The sequence below is a fragment of the Diuraphis noxia genome, unplaced genomic scaffold (genome assembly GCF_037042655.1).
Source record: "Diuraphis noxia isolate RWA-SAM2 unplaced genomic scaffold, SU_Dnox_SAM2 contig0001, whole genome shotgun sequence".
NCBI lineage: Eukaryota > Metazoa > Arthropoda > Insecta > Hemiptera > Aphididae > Diuraphis > Diuraphis noxia.
In genome coordinates this window covers 29,030,484-29,048,703 of record NW_028301711.1, presented here as the reverse complement: position 1 = coordinate 29,048,703, position 18,220 = coordinate 29,030,484, and the positions used below count along the sequence as shown (strand labels likewise).

Below are 18,220 nucleotides of genomic sequence, written 5' to 3'. Positions count from 1 at the left end.
ATACATAATATAAGTGTACATATTTTGATGATAATTTCAAATAATAATATGTAAACGATCGTCTTATATGATAAAGTATTATATCATACCATTCATACCTAATCACGTATAAAATAAATCTCTAATTAGGTAGGTTACGTAATAGTAATTGTGTGCTCTACATAATGTGGTCATCATAGAGGCATATATTACACACACACACACACACACACACACACACACACACACACACATTGCTAGGGACATCCACGAGCTGATACATGCCAACTCATTTATAAATAATATTTATAATAGTGTAGAATCTCTCCAGAAACGCATTGCCATTCAAGGACATACTTGTAATGAAGCGTTTTCACCGCGTGTCAAAACTGCTCTAGTGTGGCGCGGCCCTAAGAGTTAATAGCATTATAACTATATTAAAAATCTTGTATTTATATAAAATACAAAAACGTCAAAAACACCCATATGCCAAACTAGAATAGATTATGGTCCAGGTTTCGATCTCACTTTAATAATCATGTAATAGATCATACATTTATAAAAATAGTTATTTTGACATTTTATAATCTGCGTGGTTCATAGGCGTAATCTGGGGGGGCAAGAGGGGGCAACTGCCTCTCCAGATATTTTATTGAGGGGGCAATAGTATCGTTTTGCCCCCCTTTAAAAGTTATAACTTATAATTCAATTTCTATTTTATCATATCAAAATTAAACAGCATAATGGTTTGTTTAGTAATTAATAATAATAGATTTATCTTTTCGACTTTTTGAGTGCCTTTTGAGATTATTATTTATTAATAGTATCATTATAAACCGAGCGCCTTCATATCGTAATACAAGGAATTGCAGATAGATGACAGTGATGGCATGGCGGGTTATTAGTTATTACCACAATAGCACAATGCGAACTAAGATTAGTTATATATATACATTTTTAGTTTAACTACTGCTTGCCCCCCCCCCCCAGGATTGACTCCAAGTTACGCCACTGGCGTGGTTATTAAAGTAAGATCGAAACCTTGATCATAATTTATTTCAGTCTGTGTGTACAGATTTTGTACCTACTTTAAAGGGTCTGAACTAATTACCAAAGATTCTTGTACTAATGACTACTTTAGTATAGTTAAATATTAAATTTAAATTTTTTCAAAGTACCTATTTATCAATTTCAATTCAAATATAAAAATAATCAAGTATAAGTATAGATATCAGATATACCTATCTATATGCATTTATTAAAGAAAGAGCTAAATGCTGCAGGAGGGGTCGTGGCCTACCAGCCCATGTCTCATGCGCTTGCCTATGCTGGCATATAATATAGGTGTTTATGGCTTTTAGCATTTTATTTCAATTCAAGTTTTATAATATAACTGTAATGACATATGTTATATAAATGTGGATAGGTACATAAGCACTGTATGTATATATTAAAAATTATGGAATGTTTTAACATAGCTAGGTATCTACAAATTATTATGTTATTATAAAGCTTTAAGCCATCCAAATACTTGCTAGTTGCTAGGATTGATTGTAAATAGGTACTTTGATACTATTTTATTGCAAGTTTTGAGACAGTAAGTAGGTACAGTGAAGTACTACAGTAACTATTCTTTCTTTAACATATAAATTCCCATATCGCGACTGACTTGTTATTTATTGAAGTATAGGTATTCGTAATTAATGTAGGTATACATTAAAACATTTAAAGTTGTTTGATTTTTTCATATTACAATTTACAAATACTTCAAGTAGTAAGTAGTAACTACATTATAAGTATTATAATATTCATATTTATATGAGTGCTATAATTCTTCTAGTATTCATATTAGGCGTGTGTACGAAATATATTATCATATTGATTATTTATAATTAAAATAAGCCAACAATTGGTATAAACGATGTTATTTGATTTATTACGTATAATCTGTAACAATAATAATTATAATGTGTGTATAAATGACATGTATAATATTAATTATTATTATAGTATAGTATAGTTATATTATATAATCGGTACATTAATAAATGTTTATTGGTACAATATAGAATGGGTACATATTATTTAGTATAGGTATAGTGTAATAAAATCGAGATACAACTATTAACACGCACGTGTAGTGATTAAAATCGGTTAGTCGGCGTAGGTCATAAAATTATGATTTCGTTTTCAGCTAAAATGTTATGAACAATGTATCAAAACGCATTCAGGTATAACAAAAAATAATCGTCTTACGAATTTCAGGTAGGTCCCGCGAGCAACAAGACTGTTTATGACGTTAATACATTGACTATTGTTGCTATCTATTGTCTATAGACTTGTTTATTAAAGATTTAAGTGTTTTAACTGTGCGTGTTGTATCCATTGCGATTTGTTAAGCCCTCAGTTTCTCCTATTATTATTTGAACTGGCTCCCGTGGTTGCAGCCGCGGACGGTCTGTTCGCTGTAGCGTTTTGCAGCGGAGCAACTGTTCGGTTGCTGAAACGGATGCGAACGTCTTGTACGACCATGTTGGTCGTCAAAAACTGTTGGAGAGTGACCACTCCATCACGAGGTGTGCGGTCGAACGGATAGCCCATGGACCTGGCATCCGGATAACGGGAGTTAAGGATGCCACAGTAGCTCGATGCGTCGTCACAAGTTTGCCCGTCCCCTTGAGCATTCGCCACCTGTTGTGAAAAAATATCAAGTGGTATTTTTATAGTATATATAATATCATAGCAATGCTTGTAACTTGTAAGTACTACTTAAGTAAAAAATTCAAACACTTAAAATTTAGTTTTATTGATGGTGCAAAATTCGGCGTTTGAATAACGTTAGTATTTCTCATTTATCGGGTATTAAAAGTGTAGGCGTTTTGCCGTTTTATATAATAGTTAATAGTACTTAAACATATTAAATTATTGTATTTTAAAGGTGACTTTATTTAAAGCATAATAATATTATAATAGTTTTTCGTTGATTTAAAAATTATATAGTTATCAATGTTAACATTCACAACACAGAGAACGATTAGTGATGAATATATAATAGCTGATGATGAGCTGCAATTTAAACAGATAATAGTTTTTATATGCAAATAAATTTGTTACATAATAAAACATTTAATAATTTAATCGTAATGTATTTGAGACTACCAGCTATTAGACAAAAATAAAATTAACACCTGAAGTTTAATTATATGGATCACTATTTTTCTTTTAAATATTTCAAGTACTTTTAAGAATATTATCTGAGTAGTTGCAAAATGTTATCAATGTTCCTTTATCATAGATTATTCAATCTTTACGTCATATTTCATTAATGGTTTATAAATATATCATCTACAATGTATATACCGAGTGTTTAACTGTTTTGTTAAGTATGTTCGGTTTACGGAAAAATCGAAAAAAATTTAGTAATCCACCTAATTTGTAGTATATTTATATATTTATTATTCATTATGCTGATTTTTATGAAGTAAAAAATAGGTAATTTATTTAAAATGTTAATCTTAAATAATAAATAATTGAATTTATAATAACCGAAATATATACCTGATCGATTTCACCATTAGATACCATAACAAACAATTGGCTCTGGAACCCTTCGGACGACCCCTTGGGTATCAACATGTTTTGTGGCCATCCACATCCACAAAAGTTGAACATTGGCGCTGCTTCTGAATTGGCGGCCGGTCTATTACTTCCTTGGTTTCTATAGGTTATTTCATGTGGTATAGTTACTGATGATTCAGTTGATCGACGAACGATTTCGTTCCTTCCCCTTTTTACTAAACAAAAATGTGTAATGTAATTGATTGATCAGTATAGTTACACTATATCTTATAGTGCATCGTTTCTCAACCTTTTTAGTGTCGACAACCCTCAAAATAGGTATAATGTATAGTCAATCACTTCGCGACCCCCCCCCCTTCCATCTAGGTTAGGTAAAAATTTAAACAGTAAAAATATCCTATCATTAACCAAACGAAATATAACATTTTAAATACCATATCTAGTAACTTAAGCTTATCAAGTTTGAACGTTATGTCTCGGGTTGTTAGGAATTTCCATTTCATGTAAAACAAATTCAAAGATCACACTAATTATTTATTTTTATGTTTATTAATTTTTTATGTATATCCTTATCGGGATTATTTTATTATTATTATTTTAATTTTTTCAATAAAAAGTCTTAAATATTTAAATAAAAAGGTACATTTTGTAAATCAGCGTTTTATTATTTTTGACCTGTGCGACCCCCTGGTTGAGAAACGCTGTCTTAGTGTAATTAAAATTATTCAATCATAATTTTTTATACAGTTATAATAAATTAGTAATTATATATGCCGTATGCATTAATACCATTTAAAACTAATCAAATATTACAATTTTTGATTGAAGCAAAAAATATAACTCTTTAATATTATGTTAACGTAAAGTTTATTGCATATAAGATGGTATATTCATGGATATTCTTCAAGTATTTTATATACTCGATATTATCACTTCATTTTATATATCTTTGGTTTTTAATGTTTTTACATCTACGTGATAAACAATCAAATTGAGTGAATGTGACGATAAGTCTGATATTAATTTTAAGGAAATACATTTTCAAACATTAATTCAATGGTAGTTTGGCAATTATTTAATTTAACAATGTAATAATGGATAGCTAAAGGGTTTTTGGATTGCTATAATATGACAAATGTATTACCTCTTTCATCTTACAATAAACTAATTTTAACATACTTATTTCTCAAAATAAATAAAATAAAAATTTAGCATATAGCATTTAGCTTATTGCATTATCTTAGAAAATAAATTATATTTTTTGATTATAGAAACACTTACATGATGTACTAAATTTGTCAAGTTCAACAAAAAGTTTTCTTTGTTCTCTAAATAAGAATGGTAAACCACGTTCATCAAATTTAGGAGCCAAGAAGATGCGAACTGTTCCAATTCGTTGATTTCCGTTATTTTCAACCTATTAATACAAATAAAATAATCACTAAACCATTTTAGCTAAACTTCAACATACTTTTTTAGATTTTAAATGTTGAGATATTTAAAATTTAAAAACATCATTAATTTGAAACTAAAAATTAAATACAATATTATGATATAGTACCAATATAAGTTAGTATACGTACAACAATTCTATAACTGAATGGAGCGTGTTGTAAGTGAGTAAATCTTGCAAATACTGATCCACGTGGCAAGAAGTCTAAGCCTCTAGATAAGTCTGTGTCACTTTGTTGCCAAAACGTCGCAAATTCATTACGTGGTAACCCAGTGGCTGTTACTTCGACGCTTTGCACAGTTACGTTGTCGAAGCTCAACTAAAACATTAAAAAAATTGAATTATAATGAACGATTTTAAAATTAATATATTATGTATGACAGTTAGTGTATGAGTTTTACATTTTGAACGTTATAACTTGGTATTGTAGCTTTAAATTCTTGGAATATATCATCAATATATGCGTGCCAACGGTAAAATACTGGATCCCGCATAGCTGTCGCTGAGTCACCCATAACGCCATAGTTTTCCTGAAAATAAATTAAGTGTTTTGGGTATAATAGATTTGTATCGAAATAAAATTATTTATAAAACAAACAAAAAAAAAGTTTTTACCAAAAATCTATTATCAGGGTCGTGAATATAAGCAATTGCATTGTGACCATTATTATGAAGAGAACCGTATAAATTTGGATTTTGACTTAATATACTAGCTTCGACAATATTTCCCAATATGTCTATTCCATCATTTTCGGTTAATCTTACTTGTTGACCAGCAGTCTGTAATAAAATAAATTATTTTTAAAGCGTGACAACGTTAGGGTTTAGAGATTCTATTATAGTATAAGCAGGTTTTATATAAAAGGAAGAGTAGATGCACAGACCACAGTTCTAATTTCTTAATATTGTATCAGACGACTAAATATTTGACCGCTTGAGATTTATCATAATATACAATTTACATAAAACTATTGTGGAACTCAAGGCTATAACTATTTTTTTTTTTAAATTTAAGTCTCGTTATTACGTTGATAATAAATCCAGAATGAATAGCATTGAATATGCGGTCTCTCCAACGCACAAGATCTTCGATGTCAAACGTGATTTGTTCTACTTCTCTGCTAATATTCTATTGTTTATAAAAAAAAGTATAAAAATTATTGAATATATACATAAAAAAATATAAGATTCGTTAAAGTATGTGTTTTTAAATTTATATAATATATAAAATTAATATATTACTTGAAGTACAGCATTGGCTGGTCTAGGGGGCCACACACGATTGGCAAGAATATTATCCAATTTTGGGAAGTAACCCTCTGCAATCGGTTGATCCCAGTTGGTTAAACGAACTACTCTATTCATACCATTGCTTAAACGTTCCATGTTGTATCTAAGTTGAGATGTAAAATACGCATATTGATATTATAAAATACAGTTGTAGGCACGTATATAAATCAATATATACAATATAATTATTATACTTAAATAATTGTTATTATTTATTTGATTATTATTATTCACCTAGCTAGAATCTGTTCGTGCATGTAATAAAATAATTCACCGCGCCTGTTTTTATTTACAATATTGAGCGGTCCGTCGAATGGATAGACTAAATGCCAATGCCAATGATGAAGATTAATGCCGATGTCTTCTCGGAAATAGCTAATCCTGTGTTCCGGATCCAGGTTGTTGGCGGAATAATCATGCGGTATTTCGATCGGAGTCTGTTGTAACAACATTTTATGTTAAATATTGTACATAAATCAATTTTATAGATGTAATTATTATTAGATATATTATATTTATATAGTTAAGATGTTTTGTACAATTTTATTAGCTGGTCAAAATAATTGCAAAAAAATTGTATAAAAAGTATGCATGTGTTGGTAATTAAGGCACAGCGTTCACAATCATAAACAGCTCGTAAATATCTGCATATTATATATTATAATATAATGTATTATTATAGTTGGATGGTTCGTGAGTTAATTTAAATTAGGATTGATTTTGATTATTGCGCTGTAGTAGAAAATAATGTTCTACGAGTACCTATATATGAAAACTATATGTTTTCATTATCAAAATATTTGATATTTATAATTTTATTCTTCTTAAATTATTTATGAACAATTAAAAATCCATCACAGTCAATATAAAAATTAGCTGCTTTTTGAAAGTAGTGATTTTTTACTTATTTCCCTATACCTGCGCACCATTCATATTATCTTTTAAGTATTATAGATACAGCACATATGACAGATCATAGCGTCAGGGGCTGAAAAAAAAACACTTACCCTAGAACCGGCTTGGACCACAGCTGATTCTTCTCTAGCGCGGGCGAATACCGATGAGTCCATATACAGACTTGGGAACATTTCGGAGTGCGACGGAAGTCTCAAATTTCGAGTGTCGGGTCTATGTATCAACACTACGGACAATGCATAAGTAAACATATACGGATTGATCCGGTCGCGACAGTACACGGAAAGCGACAAGAGTTCGTCGAAGGATTTCGTGTCTGAAAATGATTTAGAAATAAATTGTAATCCATTATTAATAATATTATGTTATTGTTTCGTACCATTTAAAGTAGATAATATGTACTAAATAATATGAGCTATCATATACATATGTCATATTTTATTATGTTCAACTAAACATGAGTATTTTTTTTTAACATTAAATATTAAATACATAATATATATCTAATATAATTATTACCTACATATTGTATGTACGCGTTATAAAATATTATAAATTTATACTAACTCATAAAAATCTCGATGAGCTTTGCGGCCATTTTACTGTGGGACGGGTTGAAAAGAGAAAACGGCATATCTCTCTTAAGTCCCAGTGGAATCGACAAGTCAGGTATATTGTTCAATTTAGTGACTGGAACAGTTTTACCACCGGGGAAACGAGTTTGGATGTCCGAAGCCAATGGCTTGTAACGGTCGATCTAAATAGATGAAAATAAAAATATTATAGGTTATAAGAACTTAAATGGGTTTTGTTTTTTTTGTTCATGTTATGGTATTAGCTATAAAAAGGTTTAAAACCATACATAACAATACATGAAATATTTAAGTGGAGTATTATTTTGTTTAATAATATTTTTATTATTAATAATAATTTATTAAAAATAATATGTATTTTACTCACCAAGTAATCAGTTGGTACATCGAAAGACACATTATCATCGCCTTTTCCAATGAATATAGGTTCGGTCGGACGATCGAACAAGTACAAAATATTATTTTTGTCCGTCATACTATTTCTTTTTATATGCTTTCTACTGTATATACAACATAAAAGTAAGTTAATCCAATTTTTAATGATCAATCTTCATGTTGTAATTTATTATTTAAAATGTTCGTTAAATCTTATTCACCTAAAGTATTTTAGTATCAAAGAAGAAATTTAACTTTTAATTGTTGTGATGTTGATAAAAATGTTTATGCTCTATAAAAAAAATGCTCAGCTTAAAAATTTAAAATAAGATTCCTCAAAAGTTTTATTTATAGAATTTTTAAAATATCAAAAATATACTGGTGCAATTATTTTTATAAATATTTCAAAATATTACATTTATTTTTAAACGAAAAACAACGATTTTAATTATTTTTGTCATTATTCAAATAACTTGAAATTTTATACGATTATATAAATTATTATTATGTACAAAACCTATTTATGTATAAGATTGAAAATGAATGTCTAAAAAAACCTATCTAGAATAATTTGATGCTATTAAAACCATGAACCTATTCTACGGCATTCTACGGTATTGGTTAACAAGTTACCTAAAAACATAATATTATTATGCAACGAGACTGTATGAAACAGTATTAAAATAATTATTATAAAATATATGCGATTTATATTTCGAATGGGAAATTATAGTTCAGCTGAATTTGTATATTACTTACAACAAAATAAATTACAAATTACAATATAGCTAGGTACATAATAAAGTAGGTAGGTATCAACTAAAAAATATAAGCTGACACAACGTTTTTCCTCAAAATCGTTTTAACTTTTGGTAAGAACATATTGTAAAAACATAATTTATATACTAGAATATTATATTTAATATTGTATATTACATTTTAAAATATTTAATGAAAATATCAGTTTCAGATAATCAATCAAAATATATTAAAATTTAAAAATGTTTAAATGTATTACCTATATTATAATTTATAACATTACATGCATAATTTTTGATTATTAAAACGTTTAAAGTGCCTATGTATAAATATATGATGATTACCGGTGTATATACTGCTATAACCTCAGTGTTGACTTTAGAATAAATAGATACGTTGAATTGAGAGAAAAAAATTCTAGACTGATGCTGTCCTATGCATTTGTAGCGCTTTTATATTAAACATAATAAAACCAAATATCATGATGTCGCCTATAAGTTATTGATGCGGTGGACATAACATCATAATTCCCAGTGCAAAAGACCTGGACCACATGATAAAATGCAATTTCAGCGTTGATAATAATATAAGATATAAATATAGACAATTGTTGCAATGGTGGTTTTAATATCATATCTATTATATTATATTATTATTAGATATGAATTATTTGAATATTAAATCCCTGGGAGTTTTTCAAAACCAAAGCAGGAAGTAGTGGTGGTTATTCGATCGATAACCACTGCTAAATAATCATTCAAATAATGTCTAGCAATTTAGAGAGTATCATTTAACATGATAAATTACAAAATAATTTACAGCTACATTGTTTTCATATGATTAGCCCACTGAGCGTAAAAATACAATTTTTTGATCAACCACCGTAGCCGTCCTAGTATCTAATCTAATATTTATCATTTTTTCACAGTTAAACGGTTTATTAATTTACATGAGTAACGAGAAACTATATTTTATATTAGCTAGTATAATTTTGAAATAAGATGCTTTATTTTATTAATCATGTTAGTTAGGTAATGATATTATAAATAATAATACCTATTAATTCACATTAGGTAGTCAAAGGTCGATGAAATATTAAAAATTACATATTTTTTTTACATAGCTACTAGTATAAAACTAGTGTAGCTCAACAATTAAAACATATAAACACAATAATATATATATAATAGTTAAGTTATATTGTTAAATAAAATAGTGATAATTAAGATAAGAATTAAGAATATAAAATTATGAATTTAATGTAGTTATTAGTTAGCTTGATGCACATTAAATGAAAAATTACGATTAAAAATTGGAAGATGAAAGTGTTGTAAACGAAATTAAAAATACATAAGCATAATTTTTTTTATAAGTATTTAAAGTTCAAATTTTAACAAAATTAGTCAAAAAATTCAATTCTGTGAATTCACAAATGAAAAAGTTAAAGTTTACCTTGTTACTTTTTAATAAGTTACACTAACATTTTTTTTAAATTAACTTCTAACTTAGGTAATGAGTTTATTTTTTTTTCATGTTATGCAGTAACTTATGAGTTATATTTATTTTATTTTAATATTAAGTTAATTGCTTTCTTAAAATCATATTGTGTTTAGTACCACTTATTTAAATCACATCACTCAAATAAGAATTTTATAACTAGGTATTTAATCAGTATCCAATGCACATTCCTACGTTTATATAAGTACTCATTAATCAATATTACTTATCATTATTACATTTCTATTAATTCATAGAATTATAGCTAAACTCAATCATATTTGTTCTTATATTTGTTAATAATTAGTTATTTTATGATATTGAATTTAGTTATTATATTTCAGTATTTATTATAGTTGTAGACCATTAGGTAAACACATGAAAATAGTTTAATTATTTTATTAGATTTCAGCGTTAATTAAAGTATTAAAGTACTTATATATTAAATACTTACTTTTATTTTATAATATTAACTTGTAACTTTGACTAGTTAAAAAAAAGTAACTTTCAACTTTTAACTTAACTTTAAATTTTTATATATAAACTTGACTTAACAAGTTAAAAAAATAAAATAAATAGTTAACATGAACAGACTGTGGTAAAATTACGAAAATCTGCAAATTATTTGTAGTTGAAAATTTATAAAATGCATATTCAATTTTTTTAACTAATAAGCTATATATTTGACGGTAGTCAGAAAAAATCCAAGTAAAAAATCCACGGAAAAAAAGCCACGGGAAAAATAATCCACAGAAAAAAAAGGTATGGGAAAAATAAGCCACGGAAAAAAAATCAAATTAGTTAGTTAAATATATAACAATTAAAATTAAAGTATTAAATTAGGTATTATTTAAAAACTGTTTACACATTATTGGTAAAATACATAAAAAATAATTATAATTAAATATATAAAAAAATAAAATCTAAAGTATAATTCAAAATTTTTTAACATTGGTCATATACTCATATTGTATACATATAATATTATATATAATTATTAATACACAGGTTATATTATGTTAATTAATTATCTAAAAATTTTAAAATTTTAGCACAGTTGATCATATTGTATTGTCCGTATTCATATATAAAAATAAAATTGTTAATATTATAATATACATTGAATAAAAATAACATAATATTTTGTGGATATTATCTTGAAATCAATTGATTCAGGTTTTACACCCTAGATATGTATAAGTATAAATAGTATAATGTATATTGTATATACTTTGTACAGGGTGATTCTTTTTTAAATGTATATGTTGCAGTATGAACTACATGCTATCTTGAAATAAATAAATTTATGTATATTTTTAATTTAATAAAATCAATACATTCATTACTGTTTAGAATCTAAAATATATTTATTACTATGAATAATAATAATAATAACATATAACCTAGCTATGTATTAATAATAATTATATATATATATATAGATACAAATATGACCAATAATGTGTAAAAAATTGTTTAAGCAATACCTAATTTAATACTTTAATTTTAATTGTTATACAGGGTGATTATTTTAAGTGGGTACACTAATTATCTCAAAAAGTATTACATTTTTTCAAAATATTTTTTTACATGGTTTCAAGTTGTTAAAAAACCAACATTTTTATTAAAAATTTTTTTTTTTTAATTCCTACTCGAAACGGGATGTGTTAGTTCTTAGACGTCAAAACAGGTAAACAGACATTTTGTACTATCTAATATATATTTGAGTTTCACACCGCGTACATTTTTTACGGTGAAAGAAATTGGTAAAAATCGATCGTGGACTATTTTTACAATATAAATAAACCAGGAAATATATTTTACAAGATAATATAAAATTGCTTAAAACTTTAGACCACAAATCGTAATCGCGTTTGGTAACTCAGTGGATCAGTAGAATCTAAACTATACACTATAAAATACACTATGAACTAAAACGAAACTACAAAACTAAATCCAAAATTGTTTTAATATGGGTATGACTATGCCATTTGATAATAAATAAATAAAATATTCTATTCTTTGGAAGTGTTTAAAAGTGACTAGTGCGAGTAATGTACTACAAACTAACAAACCCTTATGAACCGATGAAGTATATGATAATATGATAATAGTTATAAATCATATTATTTTCATATTAATTTTTTTTTTTTAAATATTTTTATTTATGTCATAGTATGAATTATTTATAAAATTTATTGATTATAACCACGATTCAAGTGATAAAATATAAAAGCTGAAAAATCTTGCACTAACCGTATGAATAGCCGAACTATTAATTTGTAGAAAATCAAAAAATCAAATTCTTCTGTCTGAAACTTATGAAAAGAGTTTGAACCGGATTTGAAGAAAACTTACAAAGCCTGTACATAGCACGAAGTTATAACTATTTTTAATGTTCTTATTTATATCTCTTAACTACCTGTGTTTTGGAATGACCAAATATGTGATATGCATACATTTTTTTCTACCTGAAATAGTACAAACTATCCATGGTTTTAATTTTTTTTAGGTGATAGTTTTAGTGTCCTGCAACTTTCAATATAAGGTAGTTTACAAAGATCATGAAGCATTGTGATCGTTTAGTTGATTTCAAACTAAACTATCAACATCTATTATTATACGTGGTTAGATTCCGTATAGTATAATAAAATTATAAAAACCCGATTTGAATATGTAGGTACAATCTGTATCATGTTATTAAAAAAAATATATATATATATATATATTTATGTATTAAATAAACTTGTTGAATCTGTATGAAAGTATTTGAAAAAAAAAAAATTATTAATTGATGAATAGTATTTGTATTTGTTAGACAAAAAATAATTGGTTAATAAATGTTATACATTTTCATTGATAGTATATTTGTGTGCAATACTTTTATGGCCCAATATCCTGTACTAAAATATAAATAAATATTTATACGAATCAAGTAGGTAGTTAAAATGTGGTCCAATTCCAGGGCACCCGTTTATATCATGAACTGGATACTATGGACTGGAAACGATGGGATTGCGGCGGGTGAGGAGGTCTGGTCTGGTTTTCGTACGGGTGAAAGGTGAACAATTTACGAACCTCCTGGTGGTGAATAATTTATTCTTTATTATAATTATAATTTTGCTATAGAGATTCGCATAAACCTATTACCGTTTATATACAGGATCATAGATAAAATATTAAATGTAAAGTGTATAGGACTCTGAGAATCAGACTCTAGGATAAGACAAATTTGGTGGCAATATAGCCTCTTATTTTATGTTATTTTATGTTAAGATCAGTAATTTCCAAGCACCATACCATTTTCAAAATATTCCAACTCTTTTTAAGCTAATTACAGAAATAAAATTATTTTCGGATTTCATTTCATTTTTTTTTTTTTTTTTATTGTCGATTAAAAATTGTTTGCTAAATCAATAAACTTTAAAATGTAATTCAACGTTCCTCATAACTTTTCGTTAGTGAAAAGAAAAGAAAAATAGAGTAAATCGACGATATTTTTTTATAAGCGTCCAAAGTTAAATTTTTGACAAAATTCATCAAAATAACAAAAATTGTCAAATTATTAATTTTCAAGTTAAAAACTCATAAAAATGTCCATCAATATTTAAGATTTAAACATTTAATACAAGATTACCGTTAAACTTTCATCCACTCAAAAAAAAAATCCAGTGGAAACTCAAATTAATTTTTTATAAAGGTTTGAATTTAGACATTCGATATTTCATCGTAAATTTGTATACGATTTTTTTATTTTTCTTATTATTTAAAAACTAATAACTGTGGGAACTTGAAACTTTCATGAAATGTTTATTTTAATAATTTTTTATACATAATAAAATTATCAAAATATTTTGATTCATTTTTAGTCATTTATAGACATAGAATTTTCCGTTTTTTAGTTTTTTATTCTATAAATGTCATCAGCTGGTTTTATTCATCGGTTCAAAAAGAACGAAAATGTAATACAAGGTTTCCTAAAAGTAGTTAAAATAGATATTGAGAAAAATTTAAGATCTATTAACTTGACTATTTTTATAAGAATTTAAATTTCAAATTTTGACAAATTTTATCAAAAGATCAGCAATTTTAAAATTATATTGCAGTTTAAAAACTATACTATGTTTAATTTTCAATTTTCATTGCTAAGGATTGAAATTTTAAAACAAGTATTCTCATAAATAAATAAATAAATAAATGAATACTGTAACAACAATAATATTTTATCTAAGCACACTTATTTTTTATATACATTTTAAGTTAAAATATATACGAAGTTACATAACAAAACTACGAATAATGGTTTTAGTTATTTTGTTGTAATTTAAAAATATTATTTTGAAACTTTTAGAGTATATTGTTATATCTTATACACACAGTGATATTTCAAATGCTATTTTCTTGACTACAAAACATGACTCACTTTCTCTATTTTTCTAAATCATGTATTATATTTGATGTGGTGATTTTATAGACGCGTGGGAATCGGTTATCTGTGGCATAGTGTAAGATACTAATGCGGTCGTATCGGTATATTATACGAATTATATGATTTATAAATTCATATAATTTGTAAATATGTTAAATAATGAAACTTATTTAACAATAATATTATTATTATACAAATATAGCAATAATTATAATATTATAATTGTAATTGTAATTATACTGATAATATATACTGGTATTTAACTTTATTCAATTAACAACCTAACCACTTTTCATATTAATCAAGAATTTAGATATTTGTATTAACATTTAAATATCTGGGACATACAAATAATACATACGAGTGTACTACAAAAGTGTAAGTTAAATCTTATATAATAAAAGCACATCATAACTGAATGCCTCTCATACGAAACGGATAAATGGGAGGCAGGCATCTTAAACATCCAGTCAGAAGACCTCCAACCAGACTGCAACATAAGACAAATAATAGCCTTTATTATTAAGTCCAATCTTATAAATAGTATTTAAGATGTAAAATATATAACTTGTAAATAATTTAGTGTAAAACCCATTGTTTCCAATGGCCATAGTTGCCGAGGCTTAATTCTAATAATAATAAAAAAAATATATAATAAAATACATATACATATCTATTAACTAATCATATTTCGTCAAAACAATACCTATGCTTTATTGTAAAATGTATTATTCACCTCTTTAATAAAATTATACATAAAAAAAATAATAATAATAAATACTTAGGTACCTATGCTAATATTTAAAATGTCTATAAATAGCTAAATATAACTTTTATAACTTACTGGGCACATTAAGTTTTGGAGTTTTTAGTTTTAATCTCGTTTGATTTTCAATACTGAGAACGCTGGGGGAAACAAATTTTAACGTCGATCAATGTATGAAAAACGGATATATTATTATTTATTGTCTTTTGATTTATTATCCAGGATATTTGTTTTTGAATGATATAGTAATAGGTCCCTAATGAGTAAAGAATAAATAAATGTAGCTCACAACTGGTGTAATACTTTATACACCCTTGTTTAATGTATGCGTTAATTCCACTTGATTTAGTGTTTTTTTACAGTTTTTTGTCGACGGTACTTTTTGATGTCTTATACAAATCGAAGGGGGGAGGTGAATTATGAAAATCTAGAATGTTAAAATCTAGACTTCGAAACATGGACAGAAGAAATTTAGACTGCAGTCCTAATTGGGACACTTTACAGTCTACACACTGGGTATATACTTGATTATATTATGGGGGAATGCTTTATAATATTTTCAATAATTTCGGGATACATTTTGGGAATATTCACGGTTCACCGTTTGGGAGACACTGTTAAGTTTAAAAATATTCTCTTGAATTTAAAAATAAATACTCTCATAATTTCTTTATTTATATACAGGGTGATTTTTTTAAATAATATCAAGTATATAAACTATATTACTATAATATGATAATATGATATACTATAGTATAATACATACCATATATAGGTACTATCTATTAGTATTGACTACCCAAAAGGTCTATAAACTGACCTTGGCTGATTGGTGGTGACGAGTCGGAGGCAACCTGCTAGCTATAGCCTATAAGCAAAGCCCCCTGAAAGAAACTAAGTTAAAAATAACTAAGATGGCTCTGGGCTTGAATGACTAGGGAAAGTAAGACCTTAGCAGTTGGCTAGCCTTTTTCCACTCTTTAATAGTTTCGCTTAAGCCCCCAATTAGTCACGGAGGTTTGTTGGCACGGAGGTAGATACATACCCACGAGGATTCTGTGAGGCTCTGCCACACCCTGCAGTATATAGGCTTATCACTACACCGGGCTCTGTAGTGGCGGACGAAAATTCCCTGTATTCTATTGGTGACAAAATGGATAAAAATAAAAAGAAAGAAAGACCCCAGAGTCAATGACTGGCCAATCGTCAAGCGGACTACCAACTACCCAATTGGTAGACAGGAGACAAACAAGAGGAATCAACCAAAGCTGGAAGCATTGAGGAAAAGTTCAGAGCTTCCTCAAATGTACTAATTTAGCCAACACTCAATTTTATACTTCTACCACCATCACATTCTCACCAGCGACCACGCACGGCGATTACAAGCAAATCATGTTCATAATGTTTTTCATTTTCTGTGTATTTTACACAAATTGTCAACTACATTCCAAATAAGTCTAACCTTCTTGTTATGATATAATATATCCTGTAAAGTCAGACTTGCGTGCAAGTTTAGTTGCCTATCCGACTCACCCCTAGGCGTTTTCAGTGTTATTCAGTAGACACGTTTATTACATATTCACCCTGTAGATTATTACTTAAAAATTATAATTCATAGTAAGTAGGTTTGTCCATGATAAAATATAAAACATTTTGGAAAATAGAAATCCACAAATTTTCAAATTTTGGACCATCCGGATTATATAAATTCACGGAGTGTAATGTCCTGGACCGTAAGAATTAGAAAAATTAAAAAATGATACTTAGGACTCTATTGACACAAAATAAATAAATAAATGTTTCCTAATGTTTATAAATAATATTTTATGCAATACCTAACTAATTGTTACTATTGAGCTTAAAAGCTCAAAATAATGTTTATAGGTTAGATTAGTACCAAATTTAAACACATCAGTTCACGTTTACCTTCATAACTTCTTAGAGTAAATTGACGTTGACCAATGATAACAACTTTTTTTGTGTTTCCCACGTAACATAAGTTTGATACGTCAGTTTTTTTTTATATTTATATTTTTTAGCAATATGCAATTCTGCCGAGTAATATACTGTGATTTTAAATTGATTTTAAAACTCAAAAATTAAAAATACACAAAAAAGGCTCAAGAAAAAATATTTTAAAAAATAGTGGGTAATTAGAGTACCACTCATCTAAACAATAGATGTTTCGTCATTAAATTTAATAGATTACTGTAATGGATATGGTGTTAAATATGAATTCAATGATAAATTATTGCATTCGAACGTAAAGGCGTGACAATAAATAGTAAGTGTGGCTCATACGAGAAGCCAATTTCAGTCTTGGCGAAATGCATCCCGTGATTGAAATAGCTCGCTTTACCACCCTTGTCACACAATATTTTTTTTCCCCCGGCTTTACGATCCATTGAGGATCTTTACCGTCAAAACTATCTCCTCCCATTTCTCTCTATCTTGCACTATGATTTGCCAATTCGTCCTAACTTCTTGGCCTACCGCATTCCATATTTCATTTACGCTGTCTATCCATCTTCTTCGGGGTCTTCCCCTCGGTCTTTTACCTGTTGGCGTCCAAGTCATTATTTCTT

General features: G+C 27.3%; 1 protein-coding gene across 2 annotated transcripts; it reads right to left on the bottom strand.

Annotated features, from left to right (window-relative positions):
• Positions 1-1,894: 1,894 nt before the first annotated feature.
• On the bottom strand, positions 1,895-9,448 carry LOC107161589 (phenoloxidase 1-like). 2 transcript variants are annotated; one of them, XM_015508056.2, is made up of 13 exons: positions 9,288-9,448; positions 8,177-8,309; positions 7,784-7,973; positions 7,309-7,532; positions 6,536-6,738; positions 6,254-6,404; positions 6,039-6,140; positions 5,627-5,791; positions 5,413-5,541; positions 5,142-5,330; positions 4,840-4,975; positions 3,538-3,773; positions 1,895-2,670 (listed from the first exon to the last, which is right to left on the bottom strand). In XM_015508056.2, the coding sequence occupies exons 2-13, from the start codon at positions 8,282-8,284 to the stop codon at positions 2,383-2,385; spliced, it is 2,121 nt and encodes a 706-aa protein (XP_015363542.1). In that variant the 5' UTR covers positions 8,285-8,309; positions 9,288-9,448; the 3' UTR covers positions 1,895-2,382. The 2 variants fall into 2 exon arrangements, with proteins under 2 accessions (XP_015363542.1, XP_089072601.1); XM_089216475.1 differs by having other exon boundaries at positions 8,177-8,306; positions 9,288-9,357.
• Positions 9,449-18,220: the final 8,772 nt, after the last annotated feature.